The 19,814-nt window shown below is 53.4% G+C and overlaps 6 protein-coding genes across 6 annotated transcripts; 2 read left to right on the top strand and 4 right to left on the bottom strand.

Annotated features, from left to right (window-relative positions):
- Positions 1-218: 218 nt before the first annotated feature.
- BO95DRAFT_445311 (DUF409 domain protein) lies at positions 219-2,118 on the bottom strand. Its single transcript, XM_025587121.1, has 3 exons — positions 1,534-2,118; positions 858-1,476; positions 219-804 (listed from the first exon to the last, which is right to left on the bottom strand). The coding sequence occupies exons 1-3, from the start codon at positions 1,895-1,897 to the stop codon at positions 366-368; spliced, it is 1,422 nt and encodes a 473-aa protein (XP_025439831.1). The 5' UTR covers positions 1,898-2,118; the 3' UTR covers positions 219-365.
- A 3,135-nt stretch (positions 2,119-5,253) lies between these two features.
- Positions 5,254-7,537, top strand: BO95DRAFT_419116 (uncharacterized protein; the record flags this gene model as incomplete). The annotated part of the gene is made up of 2 exons (XM_025584480.1): positions 5,254-5,418; positions 5,491-7,537. The coding sequence occupies 2 exons, from the start codon at positions 5,254-5,256 to the stop codon at positions 7,063-7,065; spliced, it is 1,740 nt and encodes a 579-aa protein (XP_025439830.1). The 3' UTR covers positions 7,066-7,537.
- Positions 7,538-7,767: 230 nt separating this feature from the next.
- Positions 7,768-9,027, bottom strand: BO95DRAFT_455202 (aldo/keto reductase; the record flags this gene model as incomplete). The annotated part of the gene is made up of 4 exons (XM_025588311.1): positions 7,768-8,274; positions 8,364-8,720; positions 8,785-8,935; positions 9,002-9,027. The coding sequence occupies 4 exons, from the start codon at positions 9,025-9,027 to the stop codon at positions 7,768-7,770; spliced, it is 1,041 nt and encodes a 346-aa protein (XP_025439829.1).
- A 2,059-nt stretch (positions 9,028-11,086) lies between these two features.
- BO95DRAFT_445307 (uncharacterized protein) lies at positions 11,087-12,208 on the top strand. The gene is made up of 3 exons (XM_025587120.1): positions 11,087-11,712; positions 11,810-11,882; positions 11,942-12,208. The coding sequence occupies exons 1-3, from the start codon at positions 11,321-11,323 to the stop codon at positions 12,065-12,067; spliced, it is 591 nt and encodes a 196-aa protein (XP_025439828.1). The 5' UTR covers positions 11,087-11,320; the 3' UTR covers positions 12,068-12,208.
- On the bottom strand, positions 12,158-14,982 carry BO95DRAFT_445306 (ABC transporter ATP-binding protein). Its single transcript, XM_025587119.1, has one exon. The coding sequence runs from the start codon at positions 14,903-14,905 to the stop codon at positions 12,338-12,340; it is 2,568 nt and encodes an 855-aa protein (XP_025439827.1). The 5' UTR covers positions 14,906-14,982; the 3' UTR covers positions 12,158-12,337.
- A 90-nt stretch (positions 14,983-15,072) lies between these two features.
- aarA (L-aminoadipate-semialdehyde dehydrogenase) lies at positions 15,073-19,779 on the bottom strand. Its single transcript, XM_025587118.1, has 3 exons — positions 19,330-19,779; positions 15,656-19,266; positions 15,073-15,585 (listed from the first exon to the last, which is right to left on the bottom strand). The coding sequence occupies exons 1-3, from the start codon at positions 19,699-19,701 to the stop codon at positions 15,288-15,290; spliced, it is 4,281 nt and encodes a 1,426-aa protein (XP_025439826.1). The 5' UTR covers positions 19,702-19,779; the 3' UTR covers positions 15,073-15,287.
- Between the last annotated feature and the right edge of the window lie 35 nt (positions 19,780-19,814).

Here is a 19,814-nt window from a genome sequence, read left to right as displayed (position 1 = left end):
AAATAGAACCCCAATTAAGACTCCGTGCACCACCGCTCAGCTAGGATCGGTGGGCTAAAGCAAAAGGTTAAATGAAAGGTCAGAAAAAAGGCGGGGGATTTGGGGTGGCAATTTAACTAGTAATGCTGTTGTCAGACAGGCATCCTTCCCTGCCCAAAGGACTTTCCCTCAACTCCATCACGTTTACAGAATACATTATTTATACAGTGCTAAAATCTTTTCCTTGATTTTCTTCTCATTTTTGTGTTCTTCTCATTTGACAATGATTCGTATACAAAGTTTGACAGCTTTATATGATCGGCCGCGGAATTAGAAAATGCATTTATTTAGAATGTGGTGGCTTCTTCTTAGCTTGGATCGCTACCTCAGGCTGGTGGTAAAAATGACCCAAATAATGTGGCCTGCACCAAAGCATATGCCACCATGCCCTGCACCGCACTTGTGAACGTACGGCTGTGTTGAATTGAAGGAGGGATTTGGCCCCAATTTCCAGAAACCAAGTACGCAAGGTACCAATACCACAGTGGATAACCGGAAGCTATGCGATTGATGATCTGGACGTGATAGCTGGTGAGGGCCAGTAAAGCCAAGATTCCCTGAGGCGCAGCCAGTCGTAGGAGCAATGAGGCGGTGGTAGCTGACGATGAAGCGTGATCAATCCCACTGAGAGCCCTTGGATAAATAAAAGGGACAGCCATGTCAAGTGCCCAGAAAGACGAGCGAAAGAGTATAGCCAGCATGGGCATCGCTAGAACAAATAGTGGAAGGTTCGAGAGACTCCAATACCGAAGGAAACCCACATTCCTGTTCCTGTGATTAGTGTATTTGGTGCAGCTCAAACCTAGGAAATCACATACCAATAATGGCTTTGCACCCAACCATATATACTCGGAACGTACCATTCGCACCATGGCCGGGAATTAGGGTCATCCCCACAGTATGCTGTGTGAGCGATATACTGAGGGAGAATGAGCCCCAGAGCAATGATACAACCGCTCACGATCGCAACCAGCAGGTGCGCACAGGCGTTCAATGACAGACTCTGTGACACGACCCGTCGAAGCTGGAGGAAAGCGTCATAGGCGAACAATATCCCGCTTAAGATACCATTGCTGCGAACAGTCGTTGCTGCAGAGAACAGAACAGCGGACAAAAGCGTTTTGAAATCGCCGGACAGACGCTTGCCATTCTTGTTATCCAAGTAAGCGGAAGAGTAGAGATAGAAACCAGTTATGTTCAGGAACGAGAACAGTGACTCTCCATATGGAGCCGAAAGAAATGCTCCGGCGGGGCAGATTATATGTAAAGCTGAGGACAGCAGGCAGATGAGTCGTTGCGTGGTACTGTCGTTTCCAAATACATTAACGGACAGTCTATAGAGCGCAAGAACGGAGAGGTAGTGTGCGACGTGAGAGAGTAGGATCGCCTCAATCGCTATTATAACCCCTCCTCCCAAGCCGGTGAGGGTTTGCAGAACTACATCGGCATTAGTGGCCACCAGTGGTTTGCTTAAAGAAAAGAAGCTTTTTTTACCGGAAGTCAGGTAAGCTAAGGCTCGAGTGTAGCCATAGCCAAATGCCCACTCTTGCTCGAAGACATACCCCTGCTGAGCTATATGCAAGAAGTAGATAGAGTCCCACCGGACGAACTTTCGTGGAACGGTGAGAAGTAGATCTTCGATGTCCTCTGACATGACATCAGAGCTGTTGGTATCGTGGTACTCATAAAGGTGGCTTGTGGAGGTATCGTAGCCCAGTCCTGGGCACGAGACGATGACCAGGAATATCAGCACCTTCCATAGACAGAAAGCGATTGTCAAGCCTCTAATAGGACGGGCGGGATCCAGGATGCTGGGGCGATTCGCCGCTCGCGAGCCTGCGTAAGTTGATGAACTCATATTATCCATAGGCATCAGCATATCCAAACTATGCATGCACTCTTTGGTCTTCCCTATCCACGCGATGTTCTATGTGCCTCTCTAGATGGCTGTCATTGTGGCCTCGATCGAGGATAACGCGATGAATCCTGTGTGATGGTCTAACGCAGGACTTCACACTACCTTCTAATCATGGGACGATGGCAAGTAACCGAGGTAAGTCGAGGTGGTAGGTAAGTATGTATTAGTTATGAAGAAGTGAACATGGAGGGATGATTAAAGACGCGTTGAGCCAAGCCGTGGCTAAACGGAACGGAAAGTTCGGCAAGCATAGCCATGTCTTATTCAGCATATGGCGGTGCACAAATACGTAATGCCTTGCATCCTGATGGCGAGGGTGGCGTCCCTTTCCATCGCAGTGATATGAGTACGATCTAGTGTAATAATTTAGTAGTTTACTGATACATAGTAGTACATACGTAGTACTGAGTAGTACATCCAAGAAATAGACAAGCGGGGATGGGGTTTATACCAATTTACTCGTCAGACTACAGTACATGGTGTGTACTAAGTATCATATCCATTTATGATAATGATGATGTCAGAGGACAAGGTTCTCCGGATCGCGGAGAAAGTTTTTGAAAGTGAGAACTCCCTCCTCCAATGAATCCTCCCCCCCCTCGGAGGCTCAGACAACTTGGAAGTCAGCCCTACCGGATCAACTGGGTCAACCCTCTCATCTGGAGTGTTCTGTTGTTCGGATCTCCGGTAACGCAAGCAGCACGTCAAGGGCATCTTCGATAGGGAAGGTCAACGGCCATACCTAGGTACTCATCCAACCTGAGTCAACCTGAATCATTATGTTGAAACTAAAGCAAGCATGTTTTGAAGGTCATTGGATGCAAAAACTTTTCCGTGCCAATGCCATAGGTTCTCATGATGAGGAGCTCAATGCATGATATACTCAGCCAGTATTCGATACACCACTTTGTAAATGTGCATGCACTACTGTACCTCTGTTTCAATTTCTGCTGGATATATCGCCCTGATGCAACCTCTGTTCAAGATCCTCCTGAGCTCAAGCCCCACTGTTTGATCACGCGGAATGCTTGTTGTACCGACCAGTGGCCACCTTTATCCATTGAAAAGAAATACGATGGGCCCATCTGTCGCCGTGACTTTGAAGTGATACTCGAGGAGATTAGCTCGGGTTGCCCCGTGGACTGACTGCTACAAAATAGCTGATCATCAGAAGCTATCTATCTATACTCACTCAGGTACTGGCCAGTCAATTGCTTGGACAGACCGACTTTCCGGCCAGATCCACGAGACTGCACAGTAAAATTTGCGCGAAATAAAGAAATTCGCCATCGAAGTTTCCGCTAGGAAGGAGACTAGACCCTCATTGTGGTTAAGTGCAACGCCAAGCACTGTGGCCCAGCCAAGAAAACGAACTCAGTCAGAGTCGGTTGGCAGTTGGCAGTTGGAAATTGGCACTGTGGCAGGCGGGCAGCTAATTTTCTCTCACGAGTTTTCTCGAGTAGTAGTAGTTATGCGGGATTACAATGAGTCAGTTAAAATGACTAACTATCCAAACTTTGCAATCCTTCAGGTAATTAGTCAAATGTTGTCCAGATTTGTCATAGGATATCAGTGGGGACACTCAGTAAGAGTTTAAGAGTGAATTACTCTAATTGTATGGTATCATCTAGGTGATTCCTGGCGATGATCTGTCAGCCGGGCTCGTCGTCGAAACCGAGAAACAGTAAACAAGCAAATTCAGCCTTATGCTTCTGGGGCAGTCGAATTCTGACATAAACCATGGATAGTTGCGAGGCCGAGGCTCCGAAACAGAAGACGGCAAGTCGGCGTTTCCGGCTTCCGTGACGGAGAAGGTCTTGCAAAATCCGTTCTTCCGCCCAGAGTTACGGACGACGGAAGTTGCTGCACCTCCTCCACCTCCGAACGCCAGCGGAGTTATTCAGTTGTTTAGTACCTAGTAACTTAGTTATTTGCCTGTACGGACTGCTGTGACTTACTTACTTACTGTACAGTACTGTAGTCATCTGCTAGACTGCTAACTAACTACTACTGACTACTTCTGTACTGTACATACCTTAAACCTACCTGCCCCTCCTTGTGTCTTCGCCCCATGCATAACTCATTGTGCCCCATAGCTACCGGAGGAAGGGCTCCGTAACGGGCTGAAATGTTGAAAAATTGATACGAGCCGTCTACCAAGTTCAGAGGGATAGTGGTTAAGTGTGGGTGCCGAAGATCGCCGTCTAGTCTGGTCGCTTCACAGCTCCATAAATGCAGCAGTATGATTTGTTCCTTGAACCTAAAAATCATCCTGATAGATCGGGGAAAACTGAATAAATCCAGTCAACTGGATCCATGATTAATGATCATTACTTTGGCTCGTTGTTGGCCCATCATCAAATTTCTTTTTTCTTTTTTTTTTCTCTTTTTTTTTCCCCCCTTCTCTGAGGTTCCCCCCTCATGAGACTTCTATGATACTTATATTAATTACCGAATGACACTGACCCTTTCCTTTAACCTCCGGTGCTTCATCCTGACCACTGACCACTTCCTTCCATTATTGATCCACGATCTCCTTCGTCTGACATGCAGCAGTCATCCAGGTGGACAATTCTAGTGGGATCTTATTCTAACTATTAAGGCCGACCGTCCCTTGCCCGAGCAAACGAAAGGCTGAATTAGCAAAAAGGCTGAAGGCTGAAAAGCTTCCCCCCCCATCACTACGCAGCAGCAGCAGCAGCACTACGCAGCACTACTACGTATACTTGACAATCCATCCTTACACCCGTATTTCTTCGTTTTCCTCCCTCCTCTTCCTCCTTATACTTGTTACCCATACCCACTCTCTCGCCCATTCTCATCCTTTGCCTCCTTCGTCCCACGATCTATAGATTTCTCCACGTTTGTCCGACCTGAACTTTTCCGGGACTCTTCGTTCCTTCTCCTATTCTTTGATTCTCTCCCCTCTCTCACTTCTGACCTCACTCCTTTCCTTTTCTTTCCCCTTTCCCCACCCGATTTCACAGCCTCCGCCTCAGCCTCGCTTGCTACCTACCGAGCTGTTCATTGTCGTGCAGGCCACGGCCAACAATCATCACTTTCTTATCCTCATTCTCATTCAGCTCTTTGCTGATGCACTTTCCTTTCTCCATTTCCTACCATCTCACCATCTTCGATTTTGAATTGAACGAAGCTTCGACATTTAGCTCTTAACGAGAACAACCTATTGTCCGCGATCACCCAACTATAGGCGCGCTTCCACCTCTGTCGCCGTACTACTACTGGTCAATGGTAGTCCGGAGCACCGATAGGCGTGGTTGAAGCCCAGAAAAGAAATGCTATTCAACCTTGGATTGACCGCGGATGCAGCAGCAGCTCATGACAGCGACGTCCTTGGTCCCCAATCCGATCTCCAGACCTCGTCGCGCCATTCCTCGCCGCCTGTATCCTTCGCGACGCTACCAACCTGGGGTCTGGGAAGCTTGTACGGCCGGCGCAAAGTGACAGAAACAGAAAAGCCGCCGCTGCAAGAACAACCACGTGCAATGTCGAGGCCACCTGCAGTAGACCAGATATTATTGTCGAGCGATGACGAGCATTCGACCGTCGGGCCGACTCTAGCTTCCTCGAGGATCGCTCGCTCATATTCGACTAGGAAACCATCGTCGCGACCTAAAACGTCATACCAATTAGCGCATCCCGCATCCCACGCACGTCACAGGCGACTGAAACTCCGACCCAAGCTCCTCTTACAGCTCCAACAGGTGTCACAAACCCCGCGTCCCTTACCCATTTTGGACGTCCTCCCGTCGAGTGTGTTTCTGCCTAGACTGGCCCGCAAATTCCCAACCATCTTTCGCGGCAAAAAAGGGCTTGGTCCCAACGACCTTATCGTCGTCACCGGCGATCGCTTTGAACAGAGCCAAGGCGATTTTGCCGACAGGCATCTGAGCTCCGATGAAGAAAACGGAGAGCACCGTGAAGTTGTCGCAACGATATGCCAGCTGTTGACGGATGATGCACTATCGAAAGGCAAAGCGGAGATCTGCCTTAGTTATGGACCAGTTTGGGAGGCGACACCTTTGGCCAATGGCTCCTACGAGTTCGTGGCCCAGACCGACGAAGGTATCCAGGTCCTGCGATGGGTGCTGCGGGGAAGCAAGAACCGTCGTGTATCGGCACCCCCAGATTTTGGCCTGCAGGAAGACAGCAAGCGCTTCACATTCAGCGTGATCAACCCCAACACCCGCCGTCACCCTGTCCTCGCCACGATGACCCGGAACCATTTGGAGGTATTCCACGAGTACTCAATACCGGCCACCTCGGGGATCGCTTCCCCTACTTCTGCCATGTCGGTGATTAGCGACCTCTCGGAGATGGACGAGCCATTGAGCGGAAGGATGCCTGTTGACGACGACCTACGCATGTTGATTATTGTTACTAGCTTCTGGGTGGCCTTCCGAGAGGGCTGGTCGCATACCTTCAGCTACAACGACGCCGCTTCGACGCTCAACCCCAGATCCCGCTGTCCGTCACGACAGAGCTCCCCGACAGCCGTTAGGGCTGAAGCCGATCGGTCCTTGGAAGAAGAGGTCAGCAATCCGACAGGCCCCGCCGCCACGAACCGCAGACAACACCGCATGTCCACATCCAGCTGCATGTCATCACCCCCCAACACAATTTCCGACCAATCAACGCTCGGGCGTCTATCGAAACGTTCCAACTCAACCGGAGCAGCATTCATTGAGCGGACCAACCGACGTGCCTCTGGCACCCTCGGCCGCCTCAACCGCCACAGCACGCTTTCCAGCACTCGTGAGCCCGTCCATGACGCGGATACCAACGCTACGCCCACCCCGGCTCGACAAGATTTGAGCACACGCAGACGCTGGTCCCACCGGAGAAAGTCCGAGGCGCAGGTCTCGAAGCAAGCGCCAGACAAGGACATCGACCGGTCGCAAGGTACAAGAAACCCTCGCCCGCAGTCCCAACAACAACAATTACCACCACAGCCGGACCGAGCAAACGGGAATGCGTCTCCATCGAACACCAAATCCGTCGAGCCGACTCCACCCAAGGGCAAACGTCGACATCGACTCAGCAGTCTATTCGACTTCATCATCCGCAAAAGTGCCCATTCACATTGAAATCCATCCGTCCCACGACAGAGAAACAGAAGCCTGGTGCTTCTGATATGACCTCATTGACCACACACCTCCACTCCCATCCCCTTGTCCCACCTGGTGTTGGCCATGTTAGCCAGAAAAACCCAGTACAGCGAGGCGCCATCTTCAATCCCATACATTTCACCTCCCTCTTGCAGAGGTTGAGCAATACCCCTATATCTTTTTTTTTTCCCTTGTGCTATGTCATAATATCATCGACCATTGCAGAATATTGTCTTCGTAACATAAGAGCCAGGAGCTGGAGCGTTACTGTCGATAACATTTATTTTTTATGGGACCAAGCTAACCTTGTTTATTGTTCTTGGTCCCTGTACGATTGTCTGATATCTTGATATCTTATTTGTGTGACGGATTTCATCCGTTCAAACCCTATCTATCTCAGCTCACTTTAGCCCTTGCCCTTCCGCGAATGAATACCACGATTATCAATGGCATATACTTATATCATATTCGTTCTGATTGCCTCACCTCCAGTAGTGATAGTCTCACGCGATGTACATGGCGACGTAATAATTTAAGGTTGACTTTGTAGGATGGTATCATAGTCTAGTTCGGTGGGCTTGTGTCCCTCGCGCAAAAAGGTTGCAAAGTTGGAGCTTTCATTTAGGAACTATCTCTATTGACAGAACCAAAGCACTACACCAATTCTAGCGCGCCTCGAAATCACCGCTCCAAGCTCGACACTGCCCGAGGGACATACGGTTCTTCCAGATATTTGATCTCCTCGGCGGTCAACTGCACCTTGATGGCCGCAACGGCCTCGTCGATGCGCTCCTTGCTGCTGAGGCCCAGAATCGGGTTCTCCTTCGGGTGGCTCAGGGACCAGGCGATGGCGATCTGCGCCATGCTCACGCCCTTCTTCTGGGCGAGCTCCTCGACGCGATCCACGATCGCCTTGTCGGCCTCCGTCTCGCGGCTGCGGATCAGCATCTTGAGGGCGCCGTCGGTCGACTCGCGCACCGTCGAGCGCGAGCCCCAGGGCCGCGCCAGCACGCCCCGCGCCATGGGCGACCAGGGGATCAGGCCCACGCCCGCGTCCTGGCAGTAGGGGATCATTTCTCGCTCTTCCTCGCGGGCCAGCAGGTTGTGGAAGTTCTGCATGGAGATGAACTGATGCCAGCCGTTGCGGGCGGCGATGTTCTGCAGGGTCTGGAATTCCCAGGCGGCCATCTTGGTGATAAACCGTTAGTATAAGGGTGTGATGAACGTGAAGAGCATCATTGGACAGTGTGTTTTCTTGTTTTTATGGGCGTGCTTACCGTACTGGCACCGATATATCTCACTTTCCCACTCTCGACCACATCGTTGAGCGCCCGCATGATCTCCTCGCGGGGCGTGTCGCGATCCAGCCGGTGGATCTGCAGCACGTCGATATAGGTGCCAAGTCTCTGGACACTGGCGTCCACAGCATCGAAGATGTGCTTGCGAGACAGGCCAACGCGGTTGACGAATCCGGCGTCGTTCCGGCCGCAGGCGGAAATGGGAGGCATGCCCCCTTCGTCGTCCACGCCGAAGAAGCACTTGGTCATAATAACGACCCGGTCGCGCGGGATGTTGAATTGCTTCAGCGCCTTGCCGATGATCTCCTCCGAGCGACCGTGGGAATAGACGTCGGCCTGATCTGGCTGTCAGCTGGGTGATCGGGAATTCCATCAGAATGCGGAGAATTTGGGGAAAAACCGTATCCCAAGTGTTGATTCCGCGCTTGTAGGCGTGCTCGATCAAGGGGAGGGCTTCCTCCTCATCCAGTACCCAGTCCTGCCATTGTCTGGTGCCGTAGGACATGGTACCCAGGATGATCTTGGAGATCTTGAGGCCGGAGTTGCCAAGACTGCATTTTTCATGTTATCAGCAGGGGAAATGTGCTTCAAATCAAGAGTCTACGGTGACGGTATACCGAACATATTCCATATCAGAAGCCATGATGTATTGTGGTTGAGCAGTTGGTTCTAGTAGATGGCGGTTAGCACCGGAACAGGCGGATATCTCGTCGAAGCTGCACAGGCACCTACACAAGTGATTAAAAACGATACTTTTCAGCGGAGATGCTCTTGAAAGTGACAAGAGATAGAGATAGGAGACCAGAGGAGAAGAACATGAATCATAGTGGGGACCGCGGAGGGGGTTTCTAGTCAATCGGGTATAGTCCGGAATAGGAGCTCTGAGCTCGTACTCCGCGACTCGTATCCTCTCGCCTCTCTCCTCTCTCCACTCCGATCTGCCGAAACCCTGAAGCGGCGATGTTCTTCAGCCGACTTATTGCCGGCGACTCCCTCGGGCTTGGCAGAGGCTTGGGGCATGTCGGAAATGCGTCTCGGGACGTGTTTGTAGATCGCGGAGAGAATCAAGTAGATCGTTGATGCTAGTAGAAGAAGTTGAATAAGAAAAAAGAAGAAGGTACAGAGTCCCGTGACCTCGTCTTCCTCCTCCCCTCATAGCTCCATCTTCTCTCCCTCTTCCTCTGCCTCTTCCTCATCTTCATCTCTCTTTCTCTCCCTTTTGCAAACACCTCCCATCCCAATTTGTCATGCTTGATTGTCTTCGAGTTTCTCCTCGGGCATGTCTTGTTTGTCCACTCCAGCAATGTCTGCGCGCAACAACAGATACCTATCCTCACCGTAGCAAGAGCTTTTCTGTTTGCTAACAGGCTCCTCGCTACCTTGAGAAAAAGCAATGAACCACTTTGACAGCCGCCAAAGAAAAGCTACGAGCGGATGGCGCTGCTGACGTGGTCGCTTGCCCCGGACTTCCAGATCATAGAGCCCTCCGAGAGGATACCGACAAGACCAGTCACCACCTGTGCTAAGAACCATGACTTACGATATTGTGTAGCCATCCGCACGTGGAGTGGGTGGTGACACAACCCACTACCCTGCACAGCAAACCTAAAGGTCGTGTCAGTGCTCGGGATGATCAAGAGGCTGGCTGAAATCCAGGCCGTCAACGCCAGCTGTCACTGGAACAATTGCCACGCTGCCACGGCAGGACCAACACGACGAACGGTTCGTCCTAAACGATCCATGATCATGCGCAAGCTGGGCCTGAATGCAGCGGACTCAGCTGCTCATTAGTTGAACCCAACGGGTTCCTCAGCCAGCGTCTGCAGACATCCTGCAGGGAACGCCTTATCCCTGTCGTGTTGTGCATATCCCCGCTCCGCCTCGGTCACTGCTCCGGAGAATGCGAACCGCAGCCTAATCACCGAGTATCGAGAAATTCGCACTTTGGCTTGGTCTCAGTGAAGCTGAGAAGTGCATGGCAATCTTGCTCACATCGACCGGGACAGACTTACGCCGTAGCATTGCGTGCCACCGCAAAAAATCATCTTCCATACGTGCTTGTGTACAATCCAGCCTGCATTTCACCATGCCGTTAATTGTGTCTGTCGAGGTTTGTTTCTACTCAACACCATGCTAGTTCCATGCCCGTTCATCACATTGAGCATTGATAGCTATGGATAAGCCACTTCATTGACATTTGTGCCGTTGGCCGGCTGCATTGAGGTAGAACTTACTTACCTCATGAACTATTCTCTCGCTGCCCAGTCTCATACTAGGCGCAGATGCCAAACAGGTGGAGGCCTTGTAGAGTCAGCAGTTGCAGCTTTTTAAGTGTCAAACACACACCTCATTCGTATGCAAACAGAGTTCTCCACGAATGATCTTCAATAGCGACAAGTGATTGGATTTATGGTCAACATACACACCAACCGTCAATGCTCTTCGTGCCTGCCAATTACCGAATGAAAAGCGTATAGATGCCTCGACGCAATCGTGTTCCATGTCTGGTCAGCTTTGTGGCTAGCTGGAGAACGCGCAATGTAAAGCTAACGTGCTAGGAGAAGCAGGCCTTCAAAGAGTGTGAATTTGTGCCTAACACCGCGACTTACGAGTTTGCAACATGAAGCTGCAGTGTGAAAGCCGCGCAGATAGCAGTTTGTAGCAACTCGTCGTCAAAACCATTGGACTCAAAATGTGAATTGCTTCGAGGTGCGACACCATGTCACCAATCGACCATCCTCCTGGCATTCCGGTCAAGACCAGGACTCGAAAACTATCTCCTGTGTTCTGATCACCTCAAATGTCTATATAAGGGACGAACATTGCCCTCTCTAGACGTCTTTCATCATCAGCACCACCATCCAACCTTCAGAACAACAAGCTCTTCCTACTCATTACCTCAACACTAAACCAGAGTCCCAACTCACTCAAGCAAGATGGCCACCGCAGTAACCCGCTCTACTCCTGCTCCTGCACCCGCGATGATGGCTCTCCAAGCCCCCCAGCTCGGCCTCGCCGACGACGAGCTCCTGGCCCTCTTCCGCCGCGTCACGATCAGTGGCTCCGCAGGCCACGACGTTTCAGAGACCCAGATCAAGAAGGCCTTCGAGCAGGAGGTCAGCCGGCCCCTGGGCCGTCAGGTGCTGGAGGCCTCGCTGCGGGACGCGCATGAGTGCTCCTGCTACCACTGGAACTACCACGACCGGATCCGGGGCAAAGTCGACATCAGCCGGGTCGACTTGAGCTTCGATCTGACCTCCCAGAGCATGGGGCAGTCGGTCCGGGGCGAGGTGGCGGGGTTCTTCCGGGTGAACCATGCTTACATCAAGTGAGTACCACCAGCATTGATTCTCTTGTGCAATGGACAGGCCCCGTCACATTTGTACTGTCTTGAGAATCTGAACATCACGTCTCACAATGATTAGCGCAACCGTCTACTATGACGACCAGCAAACCCTTCAAGGAAACCAGAGCATCAAGGTCTACATGGATGCGAACGTGAGTATAAACCATACACATCAGGGAGAGGACTTTTGCTGACAGTCCGACTGACACAGAAATTCATCATCGACTTCTACCCCACCGACCAGGCGGAGAAGCCGATTGCCCGTATCGTGCAAACCAACTCTTCCTTCACCTTCCAGGGGACTTGCACTGGCGGTTCCACCTGGTACACCAACTAGACTGGTGCTGTTGAGCTGTGTGTACCACAGCCATGATGTCGAGGGGAAGATGGGTCGCAGCCTGCGGATCGAGACATGAAGAATGGTTTTGCGCTTTATTTGCTTTTCTGCGTCTTTCGCCTTGATTGTTTTGCGGTAGCTAGATAGTTTGCGTTTAATCTGATGATTATGCATGATTTATGATTCGGTGAATGACCGTAATTGAACTCTATAACAGTAAAAGTGGTATCTCAAAGCATCCGACCGAGATAACGCCAAAACAGCCCCAATTTAAGGTAACGAACTCCCATCTATATCCACCAAAGGCATCTCCTTCTCCTCGCCCATCAACTGCCTCTCCCAAAGCCCAAAATACCTCCCCCGCTCCTTCAACAACCCCTCATGCGTCCCCCTCTCCACAATCCTCCCCTCATGCAACACCACGATCAAATCCGCCCGCACCACCGTCGAAAGCCGATGCGCAATCACAAGCGTCGTGCGCTTCCTCTTCTTCCTCATCCCCATACCCTTGCCTCCACATCCACCCCCTATGTCCTCCGGAGCGTGCGAACCAAACAAAGCCCGCTGCACCACCCACTCCGTCTCCGTATCCACCGCACTCGTCGCCTCATCCAGCACTAGTACAGCGGGATTCTTCAGGAGCACCCTCGCGATCGCCAACCGCTGCACCTCCCCGCCGGACAGCTTGACCCCCTGCTCCCCGACCTTGGTGGCATAGCCCTTGGGGAAGGAGAGGATCTTCTCGTGGATGGCGGCGCTGCGACACGCGGCGTGGATCTCGGCCGCACTAGCGGAAGGCCGCGCGTACCGGAGGTTGTCGAGGATGGAGGTGTTGAAGAGCAGAGGGCTCTGGGGGACGACGCCTATGGTTTGCCGGAGAGAGGATTGCGTGAGGGAGCGGATGTCGTGGGCGTCAAGGGTGATGGTTCCCGCTGTGGGTGTTTGGGGCAGGTCGTAGGCGCGCAGGAGGAGTTTCGTGAGGCTGGATTTGCCGGCGCCGGTGGCGCCGACGAGGGCGATGGTTTGACCCGGGGATGCGGTGAGGGTTATGTTCTGCAGGGTGGGGAGGTGGTGTTTGTCGGTGGCGTAGGCGAAGGTGACGTTGTTGAACTCGATGCGGCCTTCGACGGTCGACGGGTCGAGGGCGAGGGCGTCCGGCGCGTCGGTGACGGTGGGTTTGGTGCGGAGGAGGTCGAGGAGCCGCTCGGCGCCGACGAGCTCCGCGACAAGCCACCGGTAGTCCTTGGAGAGGTACTTGATGGGCCAGATCAGCGAGTCCCAGTACTGCACCAGGAACACGAAGTCGCCGGGCGAGGCGCGGCCGGCCTGCACCTCGCGCGCGACCAGGGTCGCTAGCAGGGCGAAGGTCGCCGGGAAGAAGGCCTCCGTCAGCGCGGTGGTGTAGGCGTCGCGCTGCGACCAGGCGCGCGTGGCCTGCAGATGGCGGTCGACGGCGGCCCCGAAGCGCGCCCGCTCGTGGTCGAACATGTTGAAGATGAAGACCGTCGGCCAGCCCTGGATGGCCTGGTGCAGGACGCGCGCCTCGGCGCGCTCGGCGCGGGTCTGTCGCCGCCGGTTGGCGACGTTCCAGTCGGCGGTGATGACTTCGACGGTCGTGAAGGCCAGCGTCGCGATGAGCATGCTCAGCGCCGCGGTGGAGGTAAACTTGCGGTACAGGAAGACGAATGCCACGCCCGTGTCGAGGATGGCGGGCGCGATCTCGAGCAGCGCCACCTCGACGAGGTTGGTCAGCGCCTCGCCTTGCTCCATCGCTTTCATCACCTCGGCCGAGTCGCGGTCCGAGTGGAAGTCCATGCCTAGGTCCATGACGTGGCCGAACGCCGTGGTTGTTAGTTGGCGGTAGGAGAACTGCTTGATTGGGATCTTCGCGAGGGAGAGGATCATCTCTACGCCCGACTGGCCGTGCAGGAGGTTGAGCGCGATGTAGACGCCCAGCTCCGTGGACGGCGACTCCCGGGCGAAGAGCTTGTCCGCGACAATGCCCAGCTGGCGCGGCACCAGGACGTTCAGCCCGCGGTCGGCGATGAGGCAGAGGACGCAGACGAGGAGGCAGGCCTGCACCTTGCGATCCTTCCGGGGGATCAGGAACGGGAGGAAGACCTGGAAGTTCTGGATGTATGCTATCCAGCTGCCGGTCTTGCGGAGCTGGCTGGTGCGAGAATCGTCGGGCTCGTCCTCGTCGGAGGAGGTCTCTGAATCGCTTGCGTCTTCACTGCAGGAAGATTCGATGCCATCTGTCCGTGTGGTGCCGTAGGAGATCGGACTGTGTGCGGAATGGCCATTGGCTTCGCCCAGACACGGTATCATATCCTCCTCTTCCTCGCTCTTGAGTGGAGTCTTTTGTGAACGGGCGTGGAATAGACAGTTCGCAAGCACGCCGCTAACAAAGAGTAATCGGATGGAATCCAGGACGATCAGGGTTCTGTGCACTGCTGGGCGATCCAGGTGAATGGCATCGAGAACCAGACCAGGAATGCCAAAGAGGAGGGCAATCACGCTGAGACCAGTAGCTTCTGTGACGAGAATATCCTTGCGGAGGCAGGTCGTAGCCCATGCCAACGCAGTGGTGACTGCTGCGAAGATATGGTCGGGAGTTGGATCAAGTCCATGCTGCTGTCGGGAGATAATGATCATTTCAGAGATGTAAGAAGCCGATATGCACTGGAATATAATCACGCGAAGAGCTCTTTTGCGTAGGATTGAAGGCTTGAGGTGCGTGTTGGAGTTGTAATGGAGGAAAAAAGATGCAAAGACAAACAGCAGAGTGACGGTTGTGGTCACCACGTGCAGTGGTTGGGCGAATCTCCCGAGTGCCATTGTTGGGAAGCATAGCGCTGATGGTGACCATGATAGTGCGGCTCAAGAGCCTTTAAAAATAGAAGAACAGTATTTTCGTACGGTGCAGTATATCCTTTGTCTGAGATACTCAGACTCACCATGAGTCACGTCGAGTCAGAAGGAGATGAGGCTGTGGCAAGTGAATATTGTTGCTGCCTAGACTGTCCATGTAACAGTAAGAAAATTCTTCTCTAATATTATCTACTCCCCGGACTTTTGATCATAGACAAAGTGCCTAGAACATCGTGGCATACTGTACCATGCCATACATATATCGTACCATAGACTCATGAAACCATTGATACTCCCTTCCCCATAAATATACAAAACGCTAATACACAGCAAGAAGTGAGTGCGACTTTTAGGAAGCACCACCACGACCACCAACATTAGCCAGGGCCTTCTTCTGGTCCTCCGTCAACTGAGCCGTCGGCAGCGGGCGGGCGCCAGCAGCCGTGGGCGGAGGAAGGAAGCCGGTAGCAACGAGGTACGCCGCATACAAACCGACCAATTCCTCGGTGACACCAGCGCCAGCGGAGGCATCAATGCCGGACCAGGCGGCGTCGGCGCGCAAGGAGGCGGCAGCATTGACGTCGTCGAGTTCAGGAGCCTTGGTGTTGGACGGGAGGTCGGAGGTGACGAAATGGTAGAGAGGCATCCTGAGGCAATATTAGTAATTGTTCGGGTGCAAAGCTTCAAGAAAAGAGAAGGGGATAGGTAATGACTTACAATGCGTGCTGAGACTCGGGATCATCGTGCTGGCCGTCATTGACGTACTGCTCCAAAGCCTTAGACCAGGGAACGTAATCGATCTGGGGCACTTCGTAGCCGTAGAGCTGCAGGGCGCCCAGGAACTGATTGAAGCGAAGGCGAGGGTGACCAGTGACTTGAGCCACGCCAATCGGGGTGCAAGGGGGCTGGAAGGCGGCCGCAATAACAACGCGAGCAACGTGGTCAACGGGCACCATATTGACGGTATTGTTGATGTTGGGGCGGGCGGAGAGCTGAATACAGCCCTTGATCATGCGGATGAGGAAGTCGTCGGTGTTGGTAGTTCCGGTCTGGGAGTCACCAAGGACGTAGCCAGGACGCACGACGGTACCCTTGAGACCGCGGCGACCAGCTTCCCGCACGAGATATTCGCCTGCCCACTTGCTCTGACCATAGCCGGTTCCAAGGCCGACGCTGCTACCCTCGAGGTCGTCCGCCTCGCTAATACCAGCTCCGCCCTCGGCAACGATCCGCTCAGATTCCAAGACATAGTGGTCGCTGTCGAGGGTACTGGTCGAACTGACGAAGGAGAATTGCTTGGGCTTGCCGCTGGCGCAGAGCTTGAGAGCGTCAATGGTACCCAGCACATTGGCCGGCTTGAGGGTGGAGTAGGGGTACACCCAATGGACCAGAGCACCGTTGTGAATGACAGCATCCACACGCTGGGTCAGGTCCTCCCAAAGAGCGTCGGAGAATCCGAACCGCGGCTCGCCCAGGTTACCGCACACGCACTGAAGCCGGCTAGTCCAGGCTTCATCCCAGAAACCGTACGCCTGGCAAGTAGAGCGAATGCGGCCGAGCGCCTGCTCGTCTGTCTTGCCGCGCACCAAAGTCACAACTTTCGCTTGCGGTGACTTGCGGGTCAAGAGATCCCGGAGGATATGAGCACCCAAGAAACCAGTGGCACCCGTGAGGAAAATGGTGGGCTCGGATGCAAGAATAGGTTCGGTGCGAGTAGGGAACGAAGCGGGCAGAGTCTCTGCCAACTTGCGGGCATCCTTCGAGTATTCGTCATCGAGCTCAGCAGGAGCTGCGGGCTCTGCAGCAGCGGTCTTACGCTCGTCGTTGCTAGCGAACGACTCCAGGTTCAGCAGACGGTCGATCTCGGCAGCGAAGCCCCTGAGGGTAGGGCTGCGGAAAATAGAATTCATGCTGACGTCAATCTCGCGCCACTTGCGTCGGACGTCGAAGAACATCTGCTGAGCCAAGATACTGTGACCTCCCAAATCGAAGAACGAGTCATCGGGGCTAATCATACGAGCGGTCACATTAGGAATGCGCTGGCCCCAGATTGAGGCCACGGCCTGCTCCGTCTCGCTGAGGGCTTGCGCCACCGAGGACTTGCGCCGAGGAGCGGCGGCACTAAGCTCTGCAGTATCAGGGAAGGGCAATGCGGGCTTGTCGATCTTGCCATTGGGGTTGAGAGGCATACGCTTGAGGGGGATGAAGACGGTCGGCACAGCGTAGCTAGCAAGCTTGCTGCGAAGATGGTCTCGAATGTCGTCACGCAGGGGGCGGAATCGTCTGAGCATGCCAACCATGCCTTCAGCGGACTCATCGTCCTCAAGACCCTTCTGCTGCAGCCATGATGCCCACTTACTCATGTCGGGAACGAAATAGCTGACCAAGGTGCGCTCCTCGAACTTGTCACGACGCACCAAAGTAACGTTTTCTCTGACAAGCGGGTGGCGAGACAGATGAGTGTCAATTTCGCCCAGTTCGATACGGAATCCACGGATCTTGACCTGATCGTCTGCACGTCCAGAACATTCGACCTCACCGGTGGGGGTGTAACGGCCGAGATCTCCGCTGCGATACAATCGATCTCTTGGGCCAAAGTAGAACTCCCTCCAGGGCTCATTTGAGCCCTGTGCTTCGGCCTTGTCCTTCTCCGTCCAGGTTTGAGGGTCCACGAACCAGTTGGTCAGGAACTTCTTTTCGTTCAACTCCGGAGAGCCAAGGTAGCCCTCTGCAAGACCACCAGCGCGGACATAGATCTCACCCACTTCACCGATGGCGCAAATGCGGTTAGGCTCGAAGCGGTTGACAACCAGCATCTGAACATCGAGCATACCCCGTCCAGCTGGAATGACATCCTTCATGGTATCCAGATAGCCTTCGTCGCTCGAGTAGCTAGGAATTTCAAAGTAACTGACCGCACGCTGCGTCTCGGTCGTGCCATACATGTTGACAATGTTGACATTCGGAGCCAATCCTTGAAGGGAGCGGCAGTCTCTCTTGATGAGGATATCACCCACGAAGAAAGCATGGTGAAGCTCGGGGAATTGAGCTGAGGCACCGCCCACCAGAATCTGACCCATGGCAGGTGTAAGGTGAGTGACAGTAGCGCCGTACTCGCGCATCCATTCGGCGAGCTTCTCATTCTGGATATCCTCGCGAGCAGGAACAAGCAATTGAGCACCCAAGAAAAGAGGGGTAAAGATATCTCTCTGGATCGGATCGTGAGCAATACCGCTCAGCATCGTGAAACGATCGTTAGGGTTGAGCTTGAAAGTCTCCGACATCCACGGAAAGTAGTATGCCAGGGAGAAATGACGACCCCGGACACCCTTGGGCCTGCCCTCGGAGCCGGAGGTGAACGACAAAGTAGGGGTAGAATCCGGACCGACCACGACGCCGACAGATTGAGCCTTCAGATACACTTGTTTGGCCAGCACATCCTGTCCATTGACCAAGCCACCTTCAAGGGTTCCGTCGTCGCGGAGAGCAAGCGCGGGAACCTCAGTACGAAGCTGCAAGTTCTTGTCAATGAATGAGCGGACCTCATCAGACAGCTCACCGGCATCCTTGGTAGCCTTCTCGATGTTGATCAATGCACGAGGACGAGCGACATCCAGGTAGATGCACTGTCTTTCCGGAGGATATGCTGGATCAATGACGGAGAAGGTTGCGCCGGCCTTGAGGATACCCATCACAGCAACCACGAGATCGACACCACGGTAGGCGTAAACCATGACAACCTCGCCCCTCTCAACACCAGCCTGAACCAAGTGATGACCCAGAATGTTAGACGCCTCGTTGATTTGTCTGTATGTAAACTCCCTGTGAGGGGATCGCTCCGACTTGGTCTCGACCACACAAAGCTTGTCGGGATGCTTCTCCGCATTCGCGGCGAAAATCTCATGGATGGCACCACGGAACTTGGACCAGTTCAGATCAGAGGTGGGATCGGGAAGCAATGCCTGCTGATCCTCGGTCATGAAATCAATACGGCCGATGGCCTGTTCCGGGTTGCTGGTCGCATTCTCCACGAGCTTAGCGAGCTGCTTCAATATGGTGGAGATTCTCGCACTGGAGAATAATCTCTGGTTGTAGTAGGCTCCCAACTCGGCCTGAGATGTTGAGTCATCCGAGGCAAGGGCTGGAGCAATGTTGAGGACAAGATCGGTGGTCTCGAAGGTGTTGGCGGGATAGTCTTGGGAGGCAGCGGGTGCGTCATAGGCAGCGAAGCGGAAGAGGGTAGGGGAGCGCTCGGAGCCAGACTTCTCTTGGATGTAGTTTCTTAAGCTGCCCAAAGGTACGATTTCGGAAGCTCCTTCTTCGAAAGCCTACATGAAAACAAGATGAGAATGGGAGGGGACAAGTTTCGTGAACGGAAGACTAGACTATACCTTCTTGACCTTAGTATAGAGTTGGAGGAACGTCTCCGAAGCCTCAATTGGGACCCTGAGAACGAAAGGTCGGCCATCATCGCTGGAACTGGTGCCGATGGCGATGTCCTCATCGCCGGTCAGACGGGCAACGAGAACAACGAAAGCAGTTAGGAAGACAGTGAAACTCGAGGAGGAACCGGAGATCTTCTCGAGGGCTGATTGAGAACCCTGGGACAGCTTAATTGACTCAAAGGCTTCAATTGCTCTCTTGGGAAGCTCCTGCTTGTGGTTGTCGGGATAATCTCTTGTGAGGGGGGAGACAGTAAGATTCTGTAGTCGTTGAGCCCATCGCTCAAGACGCTCCTGTAAGGAGACTGATTCAGCACCCATGATTGCAGTCCAAGTCAATGATTGCAGTCAGGATGGTTGGTGGTGGGGGGGGGAGGGGAAAGAAATGAAGTTTAGTAGTTTATCGATGGGCGAGAGGCGATGAGTCAAGAGGG

This window comes from Aspergillus brunneoviolaceus (genome assembly GCF_003184695.1).
Source record: "Aspergillus brunneoviolaceus CBS 621.78 unplaced genomic scaffold BO95scaffold_55, whole genome shotgun sequence".
NCBI lineage: Eukaryota > Fungi > Ascomycota > Eurotiomycetes > Eurotiales > Aspergillaceae > Aspergillus > Aspergillus brunneoviolaceus.
This window is presented reverse-complemented; position numbering and strand designations above follow the sequence as displayed.